This window comes from Lontra canadensis, unplaced genomic scaffold, assembly GCF_010015895.1.
Source record: "Lontra canadensis isolate GAN:19392208 unplaced genomic scaffold, GSC_riverotter_1.0 scaffold4, whole genome shotgun sequence".
NCBI classification, from domain to species: Eukaryota; Metazoa; Chordata; class Mammalia; order Carnivora; family Mustelidae; genus Lontra; species Lontra canadensis.
Window position 1 is genome coordinate 4,813,336 of NW_022630998.1, and position 19,451 is coordinate 4,832,786.

Sequence of the window (19,451 nt, forward strand, 5' to 3'; positions counted from 1 at the left end):
CTCTCATCATTTCATTTCCTTCCCACTCTTGGCTGAATTTCATCACTACTACTGGCTATCACAAGAGATCTGGTTCTAAACTTTAAATAGAAAAGCTGAGAACCAATTAATAAATGAATTACACACGCAGTTATATACTAAGCAAGCAGGGATCTGACCTGTATAATTTACGTCAGGCTTTCTCTTTCCATTTAACTTCAAGGGGAGATTAATCACTGATCAAGAAAAACATTATTAAAAAAAAAAAAAGAAAAAAAAAAAAGAAAAACATTATTTCCAGAAGGGATGCCAGATCTTCCCTCCCACCAATATATATTTACTATTATCCACTATTTACCAGGGACTGTGAGAATAGAAAAATGGACAAAACTAGATAAAATCTCTGCCCTTCTGGAGCTTAGAGTCTAGTGGGGGAAATCAGTATTAATCAAATAATCACACAAATCAATGTAAAACTGAAAATCTGATAGTCTTCAAAAGAGAGGAATGTTCTAGGACAGCCTGTAACAATGGGATTTGAACTATTCAAGCCCTTTGAGAAAGTCATGCTTAGTGCAAAGACACATGAACTGATGCTAACGGAGTAAAATGGGATGAGAAGAGCACTGAAAAGAAGGGGTATAGAGGGACACCTGGGTGGCTCAGTGCGTTAAAGCCTCTGCCTTTGGCTCAGGTCATGATCCCAGGGTCCTGGGATGGAGCCCCACATCGGGCTCTCTGCTCAGCAGTGAGTCTGCTCCACCCTCCCCCTGCCTGCCACTCTGCCTACTTGTGGTCTCTGTCAAATAAACAAACAAAATCTTAAAAAAAAAAAAAAAAAAAAAAGAAGGGGTAGAGGTTATGCACAGGCTGTGGAAAAAGGAGACCCAATAAATATGAGGTACTGAAAGGCCAGGTGGCTATAGCAGTGAGTGCGAAGTATGACGTAAAGCTGACGAGTTAGGCAGGAGCCAGGTCATATAGGTCATAATACAGGGTTATCTTATTCTAAGAACCAAGGGAAGCCAATAAAGGGTTTTAAAGAGGGTGACATACTCTTTGCAAAGACCATTCTGGCAGAGTGGTGGGGGGAGAAAACCAGGTGAGAAAGGATTTACAATGAATTTGCATGCAGTAGTAATGGTAAATGCACCAGGATAGGAGATTTGCTGGATCACGTTGCTTAGATCCTAAGAAAGTCAGAGACTTATTTTCATTTTCAGTTATTGTCAATGGCTTTTATTTCTGGAGCAAATAATATAATAAAACAAATGAACAAATCCGAAGAGGTTATCATGTGTATAGAGCCTATTAAGATAGTTTAAAGGAATCTTGGCTAATGGAATCACAGTCCCACAGGTATGTATCACTTGGCTACATCAGAATTTGGAGCAGCTATAGTACTGTTTTAAACAGTGACTAAAAGTAACCAAATAAATGGCATTAGTAGTATTAGTGCCATACAAATACCGATTTGGTGGCAAAGGTGTATTGCTAATATTGCCAAACGAATGTGTGTGTCATGTTTACCACTGAATCTATAGAACTACCAAATTGACCATTTGCAGAATGAATGAATATTTGCCTCTGATTCACTACTTTTCAAAGATCTCACAATCATTATAAAAAATTCAAACAATACATAAAAATGTAAATATGAAAGTAAAACAACATAAATCCCCAAATTTGGAGATATCATTGGTTAACATTCTGGAAAACATTCTCCAGACATTTCTCTATGCATGTACACATATGTGTAATATGAAAGAATATTTGCTTTTTTAAAGAAAAAAATGTTATGATTATTTTTCTAAGTCAATAGCATGTATTAATATTCAGCAAGCATTTAAACACTTACTATGCTAGTTGTTTGGGGTACAATGGTGAGCAATGGCAATATAGTTCAGCTTAAAGGATTCTTTTTAAAGTAGGCTCCACGCCCAGTGTGGAGTTCAACGTGGGGCTTGAACTCACACCAAGATCAAGACATGAGCTGAGATCAAGAGTCGGACGCTTAACCAACTGAGCCACCCAGGTGTCCCCAGCTTAAGGATTTTAAAAGGAAGACAGACAATTAAACCTACAATAAAGTGTGCTAAATTCTATGAGAACAGAAATAGAGAGTACCTGAGAACATTTTATCAGTTCTAGGGAGGTAGGAAAAAGGAGAATGTCCTAGAAGAAGTGCCATTTAAACTGCAGGGGAAGGATGGGTAGAACACATACAAGTGAAGTGAAACAAAGCAGAGTTCCAGGCAGTGCACATCTGAAGAAACTGAAGTTGAGGGAGTATGGAGAAATGGCGGCAAATCATCAGAGATAATGCTGAAAGAGCAGGCAACAGAGAATCTAGATTGTATTTTATGGGCAAGTGGGGTTGTCACTGAAAAGTTTAAACAAATAAGTGATAATGGTGTCTTGGAAGGATCACTCTGATTATAATATGAAAAATATACTAGAAAAGGCAAGGCTGAAATAAAAGTTAGATCTCTATATAAGCACAGATATAACTGATCATTTCTAACATTTGTATGAATGTACCATGCAGGTTCTGTGAGGCCTGGGACCATCTGTCCTCTTCAATTCTCTATCTCCAGAGACAAATACAGCATCTAGCACATAATATTTATTAACTTAAGAAATAATTATTATTAGCTAGTAAAACAATAAGCTATTATGTTTAACGAGTATCTACTATACACCAAGAACTGTACTAAGTGCGTATCGCATTTAGTTCTCACAACTATACCATCTTATTTTGCTAAAGAACAAACACGAAAGCTCAGAGTTTAAACTTGTCCAAGATTAGTTTCTCAACTAATTAGCAGGGGACCAGGTTTAATCCTGGGTCTGCTGACCCCAGAGCCACTTAACCATTTATCCCACTCAAATGACTAATAATTTAACCAATTACTGATTAATGCTCATTCAAGTTATTTCTAATTTTTGCTATTATAAATAATATGATGAATCTCTTCAAACATGTCTGAACACTCTTCATCTATTACTTCATAGCATAAAATCTTAGCTATTGCATGATGAGCCACAGGGCAGGTACAGCTATAAATTTAGATACTTATCATAAAGTTCCTCTGTAGAAAGGTTGTTCCATTTCATACAACTAAAAGCAGAAGATAAGAATGCATGTCAACCTACCATTATGGAGTGTTACTAATCTCTGCTTACCCCTTGGCATCCAAAAAAAAAACAACAAAAAAAAAAACCCAAAACAAAACACCTCATTTTGGCTATAGTTTATATTTACAAATCATTACTAACAAAACTATTACCTTTACATATGTTTAAAAGTCATTTTATTTTTCCTTTTAGTTCCTGTTCTTGTCATGTCATTTGTTTATGTTTTAATGATTTTTAGTTAATTTATACTCTTCATGTATCTGGAAATGCAACTTTTTCCTTATTATAAATATTTGTAAATAATGAGATCTTAATGTTTGTTTGTCTTGTAACCTTGCCAAGATTTTAGGGTGTACTTAAGTTTTACATTTTTATGTGAGAGCTACTAATTTTTTTTTAAGCTTTACCATTTACCTCATGATTATAAAAATTCTACCCACATTTTAAGAATTTTTTATGTATGTATTTTTTAAAAAGATTTTATTTGTTTATTTGACAGAGAGAGAGGGATCACAAGTAGGCAGAGAGGCAGGCAGAGAGAGAGATGGAAACAGGTTCCCCGCAAAGCAGAGAGCCTGATGCAGGGCTCGATTCCAGGACCCTGAGATCATGACCTGAGCCGAAGGCAGAGGCTTATAAACCCACTGAGCCACCTAGCACCTCTTTATATGTATTTTTAATAGATTTTCTTTATTTATTTGAAAGGGAGAGACAGTGAGAGAGAGAGAGAGATAGCATGAGAGGAGCGAGGTCAGTGGGAGAAGTCAGACATGGGACTCGATCCAGGGACTCCAGGATCATGCCCTGAGCTGAGGCAGTCACTTAACCAACTGAGCCACCCAAGCGCCCACTCTTTTTATATATATATATATATATATATATATATATAATATACATATATATATGTATATTTTTTTTTATAAAGATTTTTATTTATTTGTCAGAGAGAGAGGAGCTAGAGCGAGCACAGGCAGACAGAGTGGCAGGCAGAGGCAGAGGGAGAAGGAGGCTCCCTGCCAAGCAAGGAGCCCGATGTGGGACTCGATCCCAGGACACCGGGATCATGACCTGAGCTGAAGGCAGCTGCTCAACCAACTGAGCCACCCAGGCGTCCCTCTTTTTATATTTTTAATAGCTTTCATTTTGACATTAAATCCAATCTTAGAATTAATTCCAATGTAAAAAATGTGATAAGGATTCAATTTTTATTTTTTTAAATGGAGAGCCAGCTTACTGGATAGGTGAGACTTTAAAACACATAATAACAGGACTATGACCCAAAGCAGTAACAGTTGGTCTAATCCTAAACAAACAGTTTTTTCTGTCAAGAGAGGAGGATGCAGGCTCCCAGCTGAGCAGAAACCCCGATGAGGGGCTCGATCCCAGGACCCTGGGATCATGACTTGAGCTGAAGGCAGAAGCTTTAACCCACTGAGCCACCCAGGTGCCCCCCTGTAAAATGAATTTAAATACTTAAATGAGACATTTATAAAATCTTTAAAACAATTTTTTAATATATTTTTTAAGATTTTGTTTATTTGTCAGAGAGAGAGAAAGAGCACAAGCAGGGGGAGCAGCAGGCAGAGGGAGAAGTAAGCTCCCTGCCAGGGCCTGATCCTGGACTCGATCCCAGGACCCTAATATCACAACCCAAGCCAAAGGCAGACGTTTAACTGACTAAGCTACCTGGGTGCCCCAATCTTTCTTTTTTCTTTTTTTTTAAAAAAGACTTTATTTATTTATTTAACAGGGAGAGAGAAAGAGCACAAGTAGGCAGAGGGAGAGGGAGAAGCAGGCTCCCTGCTGAGCTGGACTTGATTCCAGGACCCTGGGATCATGACCTGAGCCGAAGACAGACACTTAACCAACTGAGCCACCCAGGCGCCCCTAAAATAGGACACATTTTAAACTTCAAATTTTAATAAAAAATCACCTACAGACACTACAGGAATATTCTATATCAAGAGTGGGGAAATTATCTTTAAAAAGAAGACAGACACTTAACCAACTGAGCCACCCAGGCGCCCCTAAAATATGAGACATTTTAAACTTCAAATTTTAATCAAAAATAACCTACAGACACTACAGGAATATTCTATATCAATAGTGGGGAAATTATCTTTAAAAACTTTGTGAAATTCTATTTAAAAAAAACACCCATTTACAACATAAAAATATTCATTGAAAAAAATGTGGAGATGACCAAATACCCCAAACAAAATCCTGTCATATTATGATGCATTCTGTTAAAACTGTAATAGAAAATTAATGGCAGAATAACAAGATAACAGTGCTACATTTAAAAAAAAAATCAAGTTGACTTCCACAATTTTGCTAAAAATGATGTGATAATGGTTAAACATGACTAGGCTAAGTCTCTTTTTAGCAGCATTAGTATCATTTTTTTCCAATTATAAAACTTGATTTCTAGATTTATGTAAACTTGAAGTACAACAGAAAACAAGAATTATAACAAAGTCCTTATCACTTTTAAAAACACAAAAATGTCTTTGCAAACAACACCTTAGAGAGAGAGCAAATCTGTTCAATGCAAGCAATAATAACTAGGTCAAATCATATATAACCAAAATGCAGTTTAGCATTTATTAAAAAAAAAACAACAAAAACCTCCTCTCCCAACGCTAATCATTTTAGACTAAAACAGAAATACACAACTTAGAGCTATAAAATATACCTAGAAATTTTGAAAGCATTATTGTTAGATATAATAAAGAAAAATGACAGAGCATTTTGGCACTGAATTCTTCTGGAGGTATCAGTAAGATTTATAGATCATTCTGAGGACACTCTCATTCCACATTCCTTTAAAAAATATTTACATAGCTAATTAAAAGGAAAAACAATAAAATAAAATAAATTATTTACCTGACCACTTCCAGAAGTTGCCATGTTGATTTCTGCCACTCCTTGACCTTCATTCTGCCGCTCAGCTTCATGTGAGCCGGCTTCATGCTTGTTCTGAGATGACCTCTGTTAATATGGAGTTAACATCATTACATACAAAAATGGTGAATGCTCTCTTACCCCACAGCTTTTTTTCTTTCCTTTATTAGAGCTTTAAATGCATCAATTATATAGGTTTACAAAAGCATGGAACTACACTTTATACTTCATAACCTCCAGCATGGTTTCATGACTATTGCAGCAAGAGGAAAGTGAAGTGTGTCCCTTGAGCATTAGAGCCGCACAAGACAAAGGATTTTCTGAGACTCACAGAAACACCATCCTCCACCAGCTGTGCTCACATCACTATCAGGGATATAACCCAACTAGAACAAATAATTGTCTCTTCTTCAAGGTCACATGGTTCTGGCATTTAATGGAGCTGCAAATGTAACAGTTAAACTATTACCTAAGCCTACAAATACATTCTGTATATCTACACACACACACACACACACACACACACACATATATATCTTCTGCTAATAAAAAAGTCATGAAATCAGTAAGCTCTTAGATTCTGATATGAATAAAACCAAAAACATTTTCTAATGTAACCACCATCTGTTATATGAAATGAAAATGACAGATTATATCCAGTAAAAGCAGTCATCTCAGGATAGGTTATACCCAGGATAAAGCAATCACTCTGTGAAAATACCACTGCAGAATCAAAGAAGTAAAATAATTTTTCCATTATCTTTTATAGAAGCACAAATTTGCTTGCTGGCTCTAGGAAAATGATACTCAAAAATAAAAATTACATTTTTAAAAACTTGCTATATTTAATAGTGGATAATTATATTACAAAATGGCTTCCACTGTAATTTCCTTAAACATCAAGCTTTCCTAGACCATTTAAATGTGACTTAAAAGTTAATTTACATGAAATATTTCCATCAATAAACTAGTCAAGTTATATATAGGCAAAAATGAGGTAGCTCAATCAGAAATAGAAGAAAAAATAGCATCATATGAAAATACCACTATAAAATTCAACAAATTCAATAAAAGTAGAAACATTACAAAGTCAAATCGAGAGACAAAATGAATAAAAACCCCATTAAAAACACAAAGATTTGACACTAACATAATTAAAGATGTCAATGTAAAAGTAATTACTGAGCATCTACTTATGTTACTTGTACGAGGTGCCACAGAATATAGTGCTGGCAAAATAAGACACTGTTCTACATACTCCTCAAGCTCAAAGTCTCATCAGGGATACCATAATGAGAGAACTAACAATAAAGTGAAAACTTTGACAAGCACACTGAAGAGAGTATAGGCGCTGTGAGAATAAACAAGCAGAGGGATATCACATGGTCTAACAGTTTGGGAAGGAGCCATCTTAAAAAATGCTGCTTGAACTGTGATCTAAAGGAGTTCTGGGGAAAGGGACAGAGTTAGGGGAAGGTTTTAGGTAAACAGATCATTTGCAAAGGACCTGTGGTGGAGGGAGGAGGTGGTTTGTTCAAGTACATTAGAAAAATCATGGTGCAGAAGGTAGAACAAAAGATGGTAAAAAAAAATCTTACTCATTTTGTTGAATTTTAGTGTGATTCTCATATATCACTTCTACCCTCAAATAACTGATATGAGGCTATTAATGGGAAAAGTTAATATAAATTGGTTTTATAAGGTCAAATTTTAATTTTACATGGTTTAAATAGGTAGGAAACATAGAGGAGACCAGTCTGGAAGCTAATGTATTAAATTTAAGTGTGAGATGATGGTACCTGATACCAGGCAAGCAGTGACATGGATAGAAGAAGTAGGGACAGAGGGGTAAATCTGAAGAACTCAATACTAATAGATATGGAATAGAAGAAATCTTGTGTCAAGAGTTATTCCTATATTCCTTAGCTCACACAACTGAATAATGATGGTGTCACTTGCACAGAAGTTAATACTAATAGAGCAAGGGTTTTTTGGAGGAAGTGGCATGGTAAGAAGGACTTAGCAGGAGAAGATCATTAATTACATTTTGAGTATGTTGGATTTAAGGTGTCTTTGAGACATTTAAGTGGAGATGCAAAGAAGGCACACAGATTTAGGAGTCTGGAACTCAGGACTAGAAAAATGAATTTAAGAGCCAATAGTGTATAAAAGGTAAGTAAAGCTATAAGTATACAGATGGTCTAAGAGAAAGATAACACAGATAAAAGAAATAATGACTTAAGGAATACATACAAAAAGCCAAAGAGGCGGGAGAAAAAAAACAAAACAGTGTTGCCATAAATGCCAAAAGAAGAATATTTCAAGCAATGGGAAATGTTTAATAATGTAGAAAATGTCAAGATGAAGACTGAAAATATCAAGTTAGTTAATAATATAGAAGTCGCTGATGGGAGTAGAGACTAGCTAGATTGGTGTGTTTTAAGAGTGAACAGTGGGGAGGAAATACAGACTTGGGAGTCCAGAAACACCTGTGCAGTGGGGGAATGGGAAAAGACAATGAGGGAGGTAAGGGGACCCACAAAGGAAGGTAGTTGCAGGGAAAGGCAGAATTGAGGAAGGTTCATTTTATATTTTGAAAGATGAAATCTGAGCATGTTTAAATGTCAATGCAAAGCTGTCACAGAAGAGAAAGAAGATAAATATGTGAGAGAAAAGAGATGAGTAAGAAGTTCTTAAAAGGCAGGAGTTGAAAATCCAAAGCACACACAAGAAGGCAGAACGTCTCCTGACAGGAAGAAGAGGCAGTTCTGACAACAGGTAATGTTTTCTCTATGAAGGAGGAGATGTAATTATTGAGGGAGATTAGTAAAGTCACTTCCAAGAAAAGGAGAATGGGGGATCCACAGAAACACAGTAGTCCTGAAGTTAAGAGGTCCATCTGATGATAGAATGATGAATATGATCAAGTTAAAAAAAAAAGTCTAATATTTACTCTGCACTAATCACTTGGCATCTACTGATTTATTTAAGCCTCATACCAACTCTGTGAGGGAGGTATTATTATTATCCCCAGTTTACATATAAAGAAACTGAGGCACAGAGAAGATTAGTACCTGGCTTTAGGTCTCATACCTAGTAATGGCAGAGTCAGAGCTGGGATCACATGCCTGACTCCAGGATGCAAACTAGTATCTAACACTTACTATCTTTATTTTCTTTCCTTATTTGTTATTTACTTCCTTTTATTCTTTTACTGGTCCTAGGCCTGCCTGCACTCTTTACCATGGTCCAATTTCAGTATATTGAAGTGAACACTCTTTACCATTGTCCAACATTGAAGGCAAAGAAACTGTTGCTGATTCCTATGAAAGAATAATCCTAACTAGCATCCTCATTTCCAGAGTCGCTGGACAAACTTCCCCTTATTTTTCTACCCTAAGGCTTGAAAAAAAGTTAAAAAAAAATTGTTGAGATATTTGCACACCACAACATTCACCCATTTAAGGGTACCATTTAAAAAAAAAAAAGATTTTATGTATTTACTTGACAGAGAGAGATCACAAGTAGGCAGAGAGGCAGGCAGGGAGAGAGGGGGGAAGCAGGCTCCCCACTGAGCAGAAAGCCCAGCTCGGGGCTCGATCCCAGGACCCTGAGATCATGACCTGAGGCGAAGGCAGAGGCTTAACCCACTGAGCCACCCAGGCACCCCAAGGATACCATTTTCTAAGTGTACCAAGGATCACCATAATCCAGCTTTAGAACATTTTGATCATTCTAATAGAATCCCTGGTGCTCGTTTTAGTTAATCCTCATTCCCACCCATGTCCCTGGCTGAACTACTTCCTGTCTTTATAAATTTGACTTTTCTGGACATTTCTTATAAATGAAACATGCAGACTTACATGTCTGGTTTCTTTTACTTAGCATGTTTTTGAGCTTGATCTATGTTACAGCATGTATCACCAATCTGTTTTTTCTTGCAGAACAGTATTCAGTTGTAAAGATATACCACATCGTGTTAATCATTCACCAGCTGACCCCCGTTTGCAGTGTTTCTACTTTGGGGGTTACTATGAATAATACTGCTATGAACATTCAAGTTAGAGTCTGTGTGTGAACGTATGTTTTCATGTCTCTTGGATAGGTACCTTGAAGTGGAATTGCTGGATCACATGGTAACTCTATGTTTAGTATTTTAAGTAATTGCCAAACTGTTTTCCAAGTGGCTGTACATTTTCCATTCCCAATAGCAAAGTATGACAGCTTCTATTTATTCACATCCTTTCCAATGCTTATTAACTGTCTTTATGATTATAGCCATCCTAATGGGTATAAACTGGTATCTCACTGTGGTTTTGATTTGCATTTCCTGAATGACTAATGACGGTAAGCATAGTTTCATGTGCTTACCAGCCACTGCTGTACCTTTTCTGGTGAAATGTCTATTAAAATCTTTTGCCCATTTTTAAATTGAGCTGTCTGTCTCCTTACTAATAGTTATAAAAATACTTTGTATAGGATTTTAATAAATATTTCTCACTGGTTATTTTCTTTCTTTCTTTCTTTCTTTTTTTTTAAAGAGTGATTTACTTATTTATTTGAGAGAAAGAACAAGACAGAGAATCTTCAAGCAGATGCCCTGAAGAAAGCAGAGCCTGATACGGGCCTCGATCTCAGGACCTGAGCTGAAACGAGGACAAATGCTCAACTGATTGAGTCACCTGGCTTTCTCACTGGCTATTTTCTAAAGATTTTACAACCACCCTACAATTCTCCCCACAGATCCCATCTTTTTGATCTCCCTAAGTGTATTTGCTTGTCGATAAGTAATCCAGCTTTTCTGAAGAGATATACAAGAAAGGGGTAGAAGTGGCTGTTTCACGTATCTTTTTGTAATTTTTGATATTTGAATCATGTGCAATAATTACATCACCTGAATTACATACAGCATCTAGACCCTAAACCAGAGTTGTCAACAGGTAGGACAAAGACAATGCAATATGCAATACGCTTCATGGTGGAGAAATTATTGGAAATTAATTTGAGAAAATAATTTGAAAATATAAAATGTAGTGCTGCTCAATAAAAACAAAAGGCTGCCTCTTTAAAAATAATTCAAAAATAGAGTGTAATACATTTAATCAAGGGGGGGAAAAAAGATAAAACTACACTGAAAAGTCAAAGGAGTGGCAACAACCAGAATACTGACAAACAACGATACCCGTGAGACTGAAAAAGGAGCAGAGATATTGTTCTTTTTTCCCTCCAGTCCTTAAGAGTCAACATTGCAAAATGGACATTTATTCCTTATATTACAAATATCTAGTTTTTATTGGCTTAAGAGAGCCAAATTAAACTGCTTTTAGGAATATGACTTCATAGTACTTGTACTTAAAATGCCTACTTAGCAAATACACGTTTCTGCATATTTCAGATTCGGATGTACTAAAGTCAAAGTTCCTATGATATTAAGAGTCAGGCATATAGGAAAACAACCAACCACATGACTAGAAGGTGGGAACTCGGGGCCAGACTGACTTCTAGAAAGGAGTAAGAGAGGGTCTGGAAACTGGGGTCCATCACAGAGCCACCTATTTAATCAAGCACGCCTACATAATGAAACCCCAATAAAACTGTGGAGTCTAAAGCTCAGTGGAGCTTCCTGATTGATGAATATACTGATGTGCTGGGAGAATGACTGTTGAGAGTCTATGAGGGCACAGAAGCTCTGCATTCTTTATCCCTCCCTTTACCCAGATCTTACCTTGCATTGGTCTCATCATTTGGCTGTTCCTGATCTGTATCCTCTATAATAAAACTGCAATTGTATGTGTAGTAATTCCAGTGAGTTCTGAGTCACTCTAGTAAATTAATAAGCCTAGGGGGGTGTGGGAAACCCCTAATTTGTAGCCAGTTGGGCAGAAGTATGGGTAGCTTGTGGAGGGGTAGTCTTCTGAAGCACTCTGCCATTAACCTGTATAGGCTATGTTCACTCCAGGTAGTTAAGTGTCAGAATTGAATTATATTAGAATATACCCACTCGCAGTAGAATTTACAGCAAGCTGGGCAGAGTACAGGTGGCTTAGGGACAGCTGACACTTGCAGCTGGTGTCTGCAGTAACGTCAGTCTTGTGAATGACTTTATCCTTAAATGGGGGGTCTGCACTCTGCTCTCTGGGTAGTCAGTGTCAGAACTGAACAGAATTACGGGACACCGAGCGGTGTCAGAGAACAGGTGTTAGAATATAGCTGGAAATAATTTTCTTTCAGAAATCTTAAGACATTGGTATGTGCTTCCCAGCTTCCAGTGTTGCTGTTTATATAACTAAAGACATTTACATTCCTGTTTTCTTTTTCTTGTTTGTTTTCCTCTCCTTCTCTAGAATGTTTTAGGACTTTCTTTTTATTCCTAGTGAAATGAAACTGTGCCATGTGCCTGCTGTGGGAGTCTTTTTATCTGTGGTATTGGATACTGAAAAGACCATTTTATTTGGAACACTATGCCCCTCAATTCTAGGGTATTTTATTTCTGATTATTTCCCCCCTCTAGCTCCTCCATTCTCTTTCTGGAACTCCTTTTTATTTGGCTAGTGAACCCTCCAGGAATGATCCTTTGATTTTCTCACCTTCTCTGTTTTCCATCTCATACCTTTCTGGTCTATTTTCTGAGAAGTCTGTCTTTCATTTCTGCTAATACCATACTTTTAATTCCCAAGAACAACTTCTTGAATTCTCTGAATGTTCTTTTTATGTACTATTGTTTCCTACCATTGTGGATGCATTTCCTTTTATGAGAATATTAATGTTAGTTTTAGGTTTTAAAGTGTTCTCTCTGCATACTGTCTTTTTCCATTAGTCTGGTAGTCTTTAATTGTCCATCCCTACTTCAGAATGGGCTACTTATGAAAAGGTTAAGTGACGTTCTATGCATGAGGGATGAAGACTGGCAACTACAGCTACTCTATAGAGTGGTCTGGCTGGGTTGTTTTATTGGGGAATCTTCCAATATCAGTACCTTTAGGTCTATTTTCTTGGGTTAGTCACAGTTCTTAGAGAAGCAGTTGCTAGGAACTTGCCTATATTATAAGCCTGGATGCCAGTGAGGGTTTCAACATTCAGTGAGAAAATTTTTACTTATTTCAGTTTTTAGTATGATATCCCAACTTCAGTTAAACTAGGGTTACCCCTATCTAAAGACCCTTTCTTTTAGCCTTTCTAGAATAAGTTCCTCTTCTGGGAATGGAAAGAAGATACCCACTACTGAGAGTTCAAGACAGCCTCTGGAGGCTCCACCTGCTTCTTAACAAATTTTCAATCATCCTCTAACTAAAATTTTAGCCTCACATACAGAGGTACCTATTTTGGAACCCTTTAGGACTCTATAGTATAAAACAAGTTGCTTCAAGACCCCCTACTGCTGACTTAGGGATTTAATTCACTACCATATACTAAAATCATGTATTTATTTACCTGCTTTCCAGCTCCCCCAATTTTATTACCTTCCCTGTCTTTATGTCTTTTTCATTTTATCCTTTTATTGTAATTTTAATGAGGATTGTAGAGCAAGCATAAATAAATTTGTATGATCAATTTTAATCATGATTTACAGAGAGATAATAGCTTATTTACTAGTTGATAATAGCCAAATTAAGTTAGTTATCTGATTATATGTAATCTGATGACTTAAGTAAAGCATTTGTATTTATGGCTCTATAGATTTTAACTGGGTAGGAGTTATTAAAAGATCAACATAGTCAAGATTCTTGATAATTCACTTAATTTCATGAACAACCTTATGAAGTGTCTCAATTCTCTAGAACATCTATATTTCAATGATGCCACATTAATTACACATATTTTATTATCTTAAAACTATATTTATATCTATAAACAAACAAACAAACAAACAAAACAGTTTACTAACCTCTGCTTCTGTTGCTTGGGACTGTAAAAGTTGTCGTATACGAAGTATATCCTTCTCTATTTGTTGAATTCTGGTTACTCTTCGCTAAAAGAAAGTAAGTGACTAAATCAGATCTAATTTTATTAAAAACATTAGTATAAACAGTCATACTATGGCTATCATTTAACAGCTCAGGGTTATGCTAAATCATTCTTATAAAAGCAGTTTGCACATTTATTCACACACTGGTGACATACTGTGGCAGTTCAATTTTTTAATAAGTATAATTTTATATGATAGATTTGTTTAGGAAAATGGTAAATATATAAGTCATACATCAAATTGCATGATGCAGATGGTAAAAAAATTTGTATTTAAGTTATTTTCAAAAAACAGTTCAAGAAATTGAAAATTACACCTAAACTTGATCTTTATCCTAATCCAGATGCCAGTATAATGTAACAGATTTATAGAAAGCATGGTAATGTGTAGACTCATGTACACATGGAAGCATATGCGTAAAGGGGAGGAGCATCTGATTTGTTTTAGTAGATATCGGGGTTTAAACAGTAGCATTAACCTGTTCAAGAGTTATTCCTATTACAAGACATTAATTAGTACTTTCAGCTATACCTTTCCCAAATACCTTCTGCAGCTAAACATTATTTTTATTCCCAAACCTAGGATCACAACGATGTTAAAACCAAGATTTTGCTTTAATTTCATGAACATAAGTGGAAGTGAGAAAGTATCTCTTGCTCTGTTAAATAAATAAATAAATAAATAAATATCTTTAATTAAAAAAAAAAGTTGCTACAGTCAGAGAAATTACTGCCTATGCTCTTTTAGGATTTTTATGGTTATGAGTCTCACATTTAAGTCTTTAATCCATTTTGAATTCAGTTTTGTGTATGGTGTAAGAAAGTGGTCCAGTTTTCCCAATACCATTTGTTGAAGAGACTGTCTTTTTCCCATTGCATATTCTTGCCTCTTTTGTTGAAAATTAATTGACTGTATAATTGTAGATTTGTTTCTGGGCTTTCTATCCCGTTCCACCGATCTAGGTCTCTTTTTGTGCCAGTGCCCTACTGTTCTGATTACTACAGCTTTGTAGTATAACTTGAAATCTGGAATTGTGATACTTCCAGTTTTTTCTTTTTCAAGATCGTTTTGGCTATTCAGGTCTTTTGCGGTTCCATACACATTTTAGGACTGTTTGTTCTAGTTCTGTGAAAAATGCTATTGGTATTTGGATAGCCATTGCATTAAATGTGTACTTCACTTTGGGTAGTATGGATATCTTAACAATATTTGTCCTCTCAATCCACAAGCATGGAATGTCTTTCCATTTTTTGTGTCATCTTCAGTTTCTTTCATCAATGTTCTATAGTTTTCAGAGTACAGGTCTTTCACCTCCTTAAGCTGAGTTTATAAGTTAAGTTTATTCCTAGGTATTTTATTATCTTTGCTGCAAATGTAATGGGATTGCTTTCTTCATTTCTCTTTCTGTTGCTTCATTATTAGTGTACAGAAATGCAACTAATTTCTATACAGTGATTTTGTATCCTGGGACCTTTCTGAATTTGTTTATTAATTCTAGTGGTTTTTTGGTGGAGTCTTTAGGGTTTTCTGTATTCAGTATCACATCACCTGCAAACACTGAACGTTTTACTTCTTCCTTAACAATCTAAATGCCTTTTATCCCTTTTTCTTGTTCCATTCCTATGGCTAGGACTTCCAGTATTATGTTAATAAAAGTGAGAGTGGATATCCTTGTCTTGATCTTAGGGGAAAAACTCTCAGTTTTTCCCCATGGAGAATGATGTTAACTCTGGATTTTTCATATAAGGGCTTTATTATGTTGAGGTATGTTCCCCCTAGATCTACTTTGTGGAGGGTTTTTATCATGAATGGATGTTGTACTTTGTCAAATGCTTTTTTTGTTTTTACATCTATTGAAATGATCATATGGTTTTTATCCTTAATCTTATTAATGTGATGCATCGCATTGATTGATTTATGAATATCCAACCACCTTTGCATCCTGAAAGTAAATCCCACTTGATAGTGGTGAATAGTTTTTTTAAACTTGAATTCAATTTGCTAATATTATGTTGGGGAATTCTGCATCTATGTTCACCACAGTTACCGGCCTGTAGTTCTTTCTCTAGTGTCTTTATCTGGTTTTGGTATCAGGGTAAAGCATTCCTTGTAGAATAAATTTAGAAGTTTTCCTTCCTTTTCTGTCATTTGGAATAGTTTGAGAAGAGGTATTAAATTTTTCTTTAAATATTTGGTAGAATTCTGCTATGAAGTCATCTCGTCTGGGCTTGTTTGCTGGGAGTCTTTTGATTACTAATTCAATTTCATTACTGGTAACCTGTCTGTTCCAATTTTCTATTTCTTCCTGATTCAATTTTGGAAAACTGTATTTCTAGGAATTTATCCATTTCTTTCAGGTTGTCCAACTTGTTGGCATATAATTTTTCATAACATTCTTATAATCCTTTGTATTCCTGTGGTGTCAGCTGTTATCTCTCCTCTTTCATTTTTGATTTTATTTGAATCACCTCTCTCTCTCTTTAATGAGTCTAGCTTAAGGTTTGTGCATTTTGTTGATCTTTTCAAAGAACCAGCTCCTGGTTTCATCAATCTGTTCTACTGCTTATTTAAATTTCTATTTTGTTTATTTCTACTCTAATTTTTGTTATTTCCTTCCTTCTACTGACACTGGGTTTTGTTTGTTCTTCTGTTTTACCTCCTTTAGGTGTAAGGTCAGTTTTTTTTTTTTTTAAGATTTTTCATGCATCTTGAGGTAGGCCTGTATTGCTATAAACTTCCCTTTTAGAATAGCTTTTGCTGCATCCCAAAGATTTTGGACCATCATTTTTTCATTTTTACTTGTTTTCATGTATTGGTTTTCTCTTTGATTTCTTAGTGGACCCCATTCATTGTTTAGTAGCATGTTATTTTTAGCCTCCATGTATTTGTGGTCCTTCCAGATTTTTTCTTGTGGTTCATTTCTACTCTCATAGTGTTGTGGTCAGAAATGATGCATGGGTTGACTTTGATCTTTTTGACTTTGCTGAGACTTTTTTGTAGCCTAATATGTGATCTATTCTGGCGAATGTTCCATCTACACTTGAGAAGAATGCGTATTTTGCTGTTTTAGGATGGAATGTTCTGAATTTATCTGTTGAATCCTCTGAGTCCAATGTGTCATTCAAAGCTTCTGTTTCTTCTTCATTTTCTGTTTGGATGATCTGCCCATTGAATATAAGTGGGGTTTCAAAATCCCTTACTATTATTGCATTACCATCTATCACTTTGTTTATGTTTGTTTTTAACTATCCTTTAAATACTTGGGTGTTCCCATATTGAATCCATAAATATTTACAATTGTTAGATTTCCCTGCTGGATTATCTACTTAATGATTATATAGTGTCCTTCTCTGTCTTCTGTTACAGTCTTTATTTCAAAGTCTATTTTGTCAGATAGAAGTATTGCTATTTCATTAGCTTCCCTTTCACATCCATTTACATGATGAATGCTTCTCTAGCCCTTCACTTTCAATCTGCATTATGTCTTTAGGTCTGAAAAGAGTCTCTTGTAGGCAGCATATAGATGGTTTTTTTGTTTGTTTGTTTGTTTGTTTTTAATCCATTCTGTCACCCTGTCTTATTTTTGGAGCATTTAGTCCATTTACATTCCAAGTAATTATTGATAGGTATGTATTTATTGTCATTTTGTTACTTGTTTTATGGTTGTGTAGTTTTTCTCCATTCCTTTCTTGTCTTGCTCTCTTCTCAAAACTAGTTGACTTTTTTGAGTAATATACATGGATTCCTTTCTCTTTATTTTTGAATATTACTGGTTTTTGATTGGTAGTTACCATTTGGTTTGTATGCATCATCTCATATACAGAGAAGTCTATATTAAGATGATGGCCACTTAAGGTTGAACCCATTCTTTACTCCTCGCTTTTCTATATTTTAGGTATATGATATCATACTTTATATCCTTTTATTTTGTGAGTCCTTTGACTGATTTTTTAAAAAAGATTTTATTTATTCACCAGAGAGAGAGAGAGAGACAGGACACACAAGCAGGGGGAACAGCGGGCAGAGGGAGAAGGCTCCCTGCTAATCAAGGAGCCCGATGTGGGACTCCATCCCAGGACCCTGGGATCCAGACCTAAGCCAAAGGCAGATGCTTAACCAACTAAGCCACTTAGGCATCCCCCCTTTCACTGATAGATATACTTATTTTTACTACTTTTGTGCTTCCTACTTTCCTTACTTTTTCCTTTCTGCTTGGTCTTTCCGTTCCACTTGAAAAGTCCCCTTTAAACTTTTCTTGTAGGGCTGGTTTAGTGGTAATGAATTCCTTTACTTTTGTTTGTCTGCGAAATTATTTCTCCTTCTATTCTGAGTGATAGCCTTGCTGGATATTCTTGGTTGCAGGATTTTTTTTTCCCCACTACTTTGAATATATCATGCTACTCCTCTCTGTCCTAAAAAATTCTGCTGAAAAATCCACTGATAGCTTTATAGGGTTTCTCTCGTATGTAACCGGTTTCTTCTCTCTTGCTGCTTTTAAAATTCTCTCTTCATCACTACTCTTTGCCATCTTACTTACTATGTGTCTTGGTGTGGACCTTGCTAGGCTGATTTAGTTGGGGGATCTCTGTGCCTGCTGGATGTAGATTTGTTTCCTTCCCCACTCAGTTAGTTTTCAGCTATTTTCTCTTCAAATAAATTTTCTGCCCCCCTTTTCTCTCTCTTCTCCTTCTGGGATCTCCATAATGCAAATGTTATTATACTTGATGGTATCAATGAGTTCCCGGAGTCTATTCTCATTTTGCGTAATTTTTTCTCTCATCTGCTCAGCTTGATTACTTTCCACTACTCTGTCCTGCAAGTCACGGATTCATTCTTCTGCTTCTACTATGTATCCCATCTAGAGTATTTTTATTTCATTTAATGTGTTCTTCATCTCTGACTGGTTCTTTTTTTTATCTCATTGTTAAGGGTCTCACTGATGTCCTCCACTCTTTTCTTTGTGCATTTCTTTGTGCAAACCTCCATTCAATTTCTTTGAATTCTCAAGCATATTATGTATCTCTGTTTTGCTTAGGTCTTTAGCTGTGATTTTTATCCTATTGTTTCATTTAGGACATATTCTTCTATCTAATTTTGTCTTACTCTCTTTATCTGTTTCTCTGTGTTAGGAAAGACAGCCCTGTTTCCTGCACCTGAAACTAAATGGTCTTATGAAGAAGAGGTCCTGCAGTGCTCCACTGTGTCTCCTGTTCACCAGAGCCTGGTACTTTAGTGGTATCTCCTATGTGAGATGCGTATGCCCTGCTGTTGTGGCTGAGCTGCCTTTTCCTTCAGTCCAGCCAGCTGCAATGGCTCTCTACCAGTTGTAGGCAGAGTCTGGTTTCTGTAGTAGTAGGGGCCAGTCTGGGATGCCTTGGACTTGACTTGAGCCAGACCAGGTATTTGCTAGAGATGCAGTAGCACCAGACTGCTGTGTCCTTCCTCTGTGTTGTCAAACCACCTG

General features: G+C 36.1%; 1 protein-coding gene across 9 annotated transcripts in view; it reads right to left on the bottom strand.

Annotated features, from left to right (window-relative positions):
* APC (APC regulator of WNT signaling pathway) overlaps positions 1-19,451 on the bottom strand; it is a 135,560-nt gene that overhangs the window by 34,140 nt on the left and 81,969 nt on the right. For all 9 annotated transcript variants that reach the window (XM_032844903.1, XM_032844898.1, XM_032844882.1 and 6 more), the window contains 2 exons: positions 13,907-13,990; positions 6,004-6,108 (listed from right to left, as the gene is read on the bottom strand). In XM_032844903.1, the coding sequence (XP_032700794.1) occupies positions 6,004-6,108; positions 13,907-13,990 (189 nt within the window). The remainder of the gene's footprint in view (positions 1-6,003; positions 6,109-13,906; positions 13,991-19,451) is intronic.